The sequence below is a fragment of the Galeopterus variegatus genome, unplaced genomic scaffold, assembly GCF_000696425.1.
Source record: "Galeopterus variegatus unplaced genomic scaffold, G_variegatus-3.0.2 Scaffold20584, whole genome shotgun sequence".
Taxonomy (NCBI): Eukaryota; Metazoa; Chordata; class Mammalia; order Dermoptera; family Cynocephalidae; genus Galeopterus; species Galeopterus variegatus.
In genome coordinates this window covers 1,762-8,755 of record NW_007746695.1, presented here as the reverse complement: position 1 = coordinate 8,755, position 6,994 = coordinate 1,762, and the positions used below count along the sequence as shown (strand labels likewise).

The 6,994-nt window shown below is 43.4% G+C and overlaps 1 gene segment (V, D, J or C); it reads left to right on the top strand.

The window, feature by feature from the left end:
• Nucleotides 1-7: 7 nt before the first annotated feature.
• Nucleotides 8-6,527, top strand: LOC103583205 (the record flags this gene model as incomplete). The annotated part of the segment is given in 4 exon segments: nucleotides 8-98; nucleotides 2,660-2,725; nucleotides 3,266-3,298; nucleotides 6,065-6,527. Coding segments are annotated over 4 exon segments (366 nt in total), but the record flags the coding sequence as incomplete, so codon positions are not given.
• Nucleotides 6,528-6,994: the final 467 nt, after the last annotated feature.

Below are 6,994 nucleotides of genomic sequence, written 5' to 3'. Positions count from 1 at the left end.
TGAAAAGTCACTAGATAAAGAACACAAATGCATCGTCAAACATGAGAATAATAAAGGAGGAGTTGATCAAGAGATTCTCTTTCCTGCAATAAAGAAAGGTATGAGTATATAAATGTAAGTAGAACCTCCCAGGAAACTTATCTGAATGGGAATGCCTCACCTTTTTCTACCAAGTAGTAATGAGAAACAAATATAAATCTTTCTTACATGTTGTTACATTTAATGGTAGTGTAAATGTTCTGCTATTTCCCATAGAATTAAAACGGTATGGGTGTTGGAGAAAAAAAAGGAAAAATTTATTTAAGCTTTCTCAGCTTCAGTTTCTTCATCCAAAATAGTAAGGTCATGTGATGTTTTTAGAATTTTTATATGGATTAATGACACAAAATACGGGAAAGCACCTAGCAGCTTAACACACAGTGAATGTTCAGGAAGGTTTCCACTTTTCGTGACTTTACTTGGTCAGGAAGTAAGCACAACTGTATGTCTTGCAGAAATGTTCCACCAAGCAAGCAGCATTAACACTCCCTGTAATCTTGCTTTACACAAAGTTTAAGTACAAACAATGAGGTCTTTTTGTCAAAATGGTATTCACATGAAGGAGCCAGAGCATGACTCAGTGAAAAATGAACTAACCTTGGCTGCTGCAGTTTTATGGCAGCCTTGGGGTTTTCAGATTTTTATTTTATGTATCACTGTAAGTAAAGTTTCATGATTAAAGATGGGGTGAGGCTAATGTGCACAGACGCACGTCATCCTTCCTAATGGATGTCTTCATTGTCATTGGTAAATGCAGCTCAACAAACATCTAGTGTGCTAGCCAGACCTGCGTGGAAATGTGCAGGAATGGACTGCAATGAGCAGTCAAGACAGCACCCTCTTTTCCTAATCAACGATTAGGGTCACCGGGATTCAGGCATGATGTCCAAGGCAGTCCCTTTGCTGCAGATGCGGCACATGTCCAGGTCAAGGGCCCAGAGTGGGCATGAGAAGGAATCATTTTGTATTCCTCCCCGGAGTTAACAAGTCCTCTCTAACCGGTGGGAACAGGCACGTCACAAAACGTGGGAAGCGCTTTGCCTCCCACCAGCCCCCATCTCTCCTGACGTCTGTACGTCTGTATCCTCTCAGAGCCTTAGTTTCTGTGATGACTGAATGAGGTTTGTAGCGTTGCCTTGACTTTCTCCCGGGGCTGTGATGGAGAGAAGTGGAAATGATGTCAGTGACAGGGCGTGCTTTCAAATACATGGTATGGCCGCCTTTATTCATACAGCCATTGTGCTTATTTATATCCTCTCTCAAAATCAACTAAAAAACAACCATGGTAGCGCCCGATTGTTCTGTTTCCATTGCTGAGAAGCGCAGGGTATGCAGATAACAAAGCACATGCCCTGGAGACCTGCCACTGCCACGCGCCCAGTTAGGGTCCGACGTCTCCAGTGACAGGGACAGTAACAGTGCAGTAAGTTCCACAGCAGTGAAGGTCACACAGGACAGAAGTACAGTCTTACAGTGGGCTTTACTTGACACTAAATCTCAGGACAAGCATCCTTCATGGCTTCTCATGGCGACAGAGCTAAGGAGGACACTTCTGTTAATGTTACTCGACAGCAAACTCTCAATGCCATTTCCTCGAAGCTTCCCCTCCCCCCTTTTTGATCAATGTTAAAAATATAAAATGGGAACATATCATTTCAAGTAAATAAAACTAATCTGGTCCAAGTGTTCAACCAACCTGACTGAGAGACAGAACTTAGGATACACACATAGATTTCCTGATGAGGAATTATTGCTCATTCAATGCATGGTGATATTTTTATGTACCTTTTAATGAATAATGTTACTATAAGAAAAAGACAGAGACTTTTAAGACCCATCAAAGTCAGTTGTTGAAGGTATTTGAACATCTGAACATGATTAAACTAATATTTTCATTCTTCAAACTTACCCTAAAACCTATTTTTTAGAGCAGATCAAAAAAAGAAAAAGAAAAGAAAAGAACCCGTTGAGTGTATAAAATTGCACACCAGACCCATATACATACGGACAAGAACACATCCAGGAGAAAAACGTTGTGACTGTTTTCTTCCATCTGTTTAAAAACATTTTGTCTTCGTATGTATGTTTGCCATTTTTTTTGTTTGTTTTTTTACATCATAGTGAAGTACAACTCTCATCTCAGGTTTTATTCAGAGAAACATAAATGTCAGTGGGCCTGTCCTGTTCCCAGAGAGACTTGCACTGAGATGCGGAGCTCCTATAACAAAAAAGGCCATTAGCTGGGAATAATTAAGTGACCTGGAGAGAAGGCTTTTTTTATGCGTCCACAATATTGGAATTACGTTGTCTCTCTGTTAATTACTTTTTAGTTCTATAGATTATTTTTACAAAGTACTTTCCACATGCCCTATCTCATTTAATCCCCTACAACTATCCTTTGGATACCGGCTCTGCCATTCACTGCTACGACTCTCAGCAAGTTACCTCCGTTCTCTAAATTTTATTTCCTCTTTTCTATCATGGGCCACACATCCCACAGCTCACTGAAGTGTAATTTAACAAGAGAACACGTGTGAAGCATGTAACATAGTGCCTGGCACGGTAATGATCACTGAGTAGGTAGGAGCTTTCATTCATATTGCTGTTGTTATGTTCACAAACACCACACCTCCAGAAAATGAAGTGCACAAATCGGGGATATTGGAGACACGCATGACTTCGAATGGTATGACTGGCTTCCTCTGCTTAGATAAGGAAATTCTCAAAACCAGACTTCATCAAACATCTAAGATGCTGCTGTGGATTCTAGGATTGGATGCATTCTCTTTGGTAGCAATAGTTCATGTGCAGTGTGTGCTGAAGACTGTAAAGCAGCCACTTTTCTGTTTATTTTCCCATTGAACAGGTATTTATCAAACACCTATTTTGCAGTAGGCACTGTGGTGGGAGTTGTGAATACAGAAGGAAAACCAGATGGTCTTGGATATCACACTCCAGTTAGGATAAAAGAGAAAGTACAATGTATCCTTCACGAACTTCCATATCTTCATGTACAGAAACATATAAATATGTTGTGCTGAGTTTTATAGAATCAGACCAATTATTTCTGGAATTGTGGGGGCTCATCTGTCTGGCTGTCAGAAGATTTTATGTCTGTGTATATGTACACACACCTACATATGCACACACACATACGCACACACACACACACCCAGTCAAATAGCAGCATGAACAACTGACTCGTACTTGCTCTCATTTCTTCTAGATCCTAAAAAACCTTGTTTGGAAGGTGAAAATGGTAAGTATTTGTGCTTTTCCCCCTCCTGATCATCTTAACTCTCTGAACTTCCCTGGATTAAGGTAGAAAATAGACTGGCTGGAGGTAGCAGGATGGACTGAGTGCCATTGTATTCACCCTACATTTCCTAGGAGTCACATTGGCACAGTCAACTACTGCTCTTGGTCTGAGGTGACTGTCAATCAGAGGCTGCAGTGATGGGCTCTGAACTATCTCAGCAATGGCTTGTTGATTCAACTCATGGATTTATCCATGTGTCTTCTGTTTCTGTAACTGGGAAAGCGTGATACCAAGTTGCTTCCAGATCACTTGTTTATGTTTTAGTCTTTGGTCCTTGCTGGTAGCTAATAACAGCAAGTAGTGCCTACTGAGTGCTCTTTATGCGGAGGCTGTGGGCTGTGCTCCGTATGGTTTTCTTGTTGAAACCTAACGACATCCCGGGAAGTGGGGCAATGTTGTTCACCCAATCCACACACGAGGGCGATGAAGGAAAATTAAGTCCCTGACACATGCCACCCAGTCAGATCTGGGGTTTCAAATGAGGCCTTCTGATGAAGATTTCACAATCCAAGTTCTCTAGTCTTCCTTTTTGATGTAGTCACAGAGCAAGAAATTCTGCAGCTGAGGCCGCAGGAAATGAAGGACACATTGGGGGGAAGGCGGAGGGAGTGGGCTTTGACTTCCACAGACCGGCCCCCACCCTAGTACTCTCAGTGACTAGTGGCATGAACATGGGGAAGTGACTTGCATTTGTGAGTGGTATTTTTCTCATACGTCAGTGAGAAGAATTACACCAAACTCGTGCTTGTTGAAGAGATAAGGGCGCAGATGTGAAATGTCTAGCACTGGGAATCTCATTTAACAGGCACAGAATAAGCACTAGGTTCTGGCCCTTTCTCTGTACATGTCCACAGAGAACATGACTAGAAGCATGGGCTCCAGCCCTGCTGACCCTTCCTCTATTCCAGTATCAAGGGAGCTCGGACCTCAGCTGCCACACAGGTGAGGAGTGGAGGTAACATCTTGTTCAACCAAAGGCAGGGAGTTAGGAATCTTTCTACACCATGGACTAATGCTTCTGGAGTTTTGACTCTATGAAGACAGAACATGTAAAATGGAAATTTCCACAGGAAGTGACTTGGCCCCACGGCTCACCATGTAGCCACTGTGGCCCACGCTGGTATTTAAGTACTCCTTGACATCGCGTGGGTCTTGCAAACCTTCAACTGGTGTTAAGTGCAATTACCCAATAACATCAAAGCCACAATGAGACACTTAGGAAAGACAGGTGAGTGTGTCACAACCACCTAACATCTCAGAGAATTTGGATTAACCGCACTCTCCCGTTTTCTATACAGCCCTCTTTACTAAGATCTCCCAACCACCCTGCTGCAAACACGACCAAATTCCCATGCACTGAACCCTTCCTAGAGGTCTCATTGCACACAAAGTGTGTGATTGTTGAAGAGATAAGGGCGCAGATGTGACACGTCTAGCACTGGGAATCTCATTTAGTAGGCACAGGATAAGCACTAGGTTCTGGCCCTTTCTCTCTACATGTCCACAGAGAACACGAATAGAAGCATGGGCTCCAGCCCTGCTGACCCTTCCTCTATTCCAGTATCAAGGGAGCTCGGACCTCAGCTGCCACACAGGTGAGGAGTGGAGGTAACATCTTGTTCAACCAAAGGCAGGGAGTTAGGAATCTTTCTACACCACGGACTAATGCTTCTGGAGTTTTGACTCTATGAAGACAGAACATGTAAAATGGAAATTTCCACAGGAAGTGACTTGGCCCCACGGCTCACCATGTAGCCACTGTGGCCCACGCTGGTATTTAAGTACTCCTTGACATCGCGTGGGTCTTGCAAACCTTCAACTGGTGTTAAGTGCAATTACCCAATAACATCAAAGCCACAATGAGACACTTAGGAAAGACAGGTGAGTGTGTCACAACCACCTAACATCTCAGAGAATTTGGATTAACCGCACTCTCCCGTTTTCTATACAGCCCTCTTTACTAAGATCTCCCAACCACCCTGCTGCAAATACGACCAAATTCCCATGCACTGTACCCTTCCGAGAGGTCTCATTGCACTCACAGTGTGCGATGGCGTGGATGCTTCTAAATCAGCAACTCAACTTTGTATTTAGGCTTAACCTTTTGACGTCTGGTGAGTTTATTGCACATGAAGATGTAGAATTACAGAGCAGCTCCATGTGTTCTTTAGCATCTTGTTGCTGGGGCTGTAAGCTGGGCTCTGACACTGAATGCACGTCATGAGCCAAATCCCTTCTCTCTGTCCTCAGTTTCTTTATTTGTAATGGGAATGAAAATAATCTCCCTCTTTCCATCTCTCTCATAGCTTGTTATAAAGGTTAAATTAGAAAAAAGCTTTACAAGCAAAGCTCTCAGAATAGTGTTTGCTATTTAGTTAGCAGTTAATAAATATTGATGTTATTATTACTTAGAACATTTTTGGGGCGAAGGAATTCTAGAATCTATTTATGACAATACTTTTTTCTTCATTTGACTCATTCATTAAAAACCCAAACTTATTCCTCTATATTGTGGAATGTTCTGAGTGCATTGAGCAGAGGTTAATCAACTTGACCTGTGAGCTGAACTGACTTGCCTTGCTCGGGTTGTGTTGGCAGATGTTTACTTTTGGGTTTTGGTGGTGGTGGGATATCACTTCAATGCAGATCATCAGAAGTAAATATTTGTGATCCCTTCCTGATTAATGTGTCCTACCGTGTCCAAAGAACAGGTGAAAGTAGCTGAACGACTTTTCTCAGAAGCACTGGGGCAGCAGCTTACCAGCACCTCTGCCTACTACACCTACCTGCTCCTGCTCCTCAACAGCGTGGTCTACTTTGCCTTCGCTGCCTTCTGTCTGTTTAGAAGAACAGCTGTCTGTGGTGATGGGAAGAGTTCCTAACAGATGGTTGCAGAAAGGGGACATCTTTCCTGCATCATGTATTGTCCCTGACAGAGTAGCCCACAGCAGTCATTAGCGCCACTCTCTCCAGTCTCCCCCAGCTCCTCCAGCCAGCCCGAGTCGTGGCAGCTGCAGTGTAGACAGCACACAGCCTCCAGCCATGCTCCAGTGCCCTCGCCCCAGACAGCTGCGTGCAAACCTGCCCTTGGCACACCCTGGAGTGGCCTTATGTCTGCTCAAATTCTGTGCTTTGTTTTTCATAATAAGCACAATAAACAAACAAGCAAACAAAAAACCCCAAAGTCTACTTTTGTTCATGTGTACCTAAACTAGATGAAATTGAATGGAAATTTCAAGGTAACAAACAGCATGCCCACTGGGCCAGGACATTCGGTGTTTGTTGTAATCGTGGCCGGATACCACATGCAGTGCAACTTCTGATCCTTTCCGATACAGTTGGTTATGCAGCACTTGCTGCAAACGCATGTTATTTCTCTTTTAAATGTCAGATTCATTTGGTTCGGGACATTATGATGGCAACAGGACAACGTCTAAAGTGACTTGCACTGTGTGCTCAGCTCTATGCTAGTGTTTCAGAAACAACATGTTTCGTGATCCTCATGATATTTCCATGAAAGCTGCATGCACCAGACAGGCAGAATGGTGGGGGAGTTAGGCACACAGGACTCTGGACCGAGTGCCAGGGTTTGAGCCACGGGTCTGTGATTTAGTATCTGCGTGGCCTCTGGCAAGT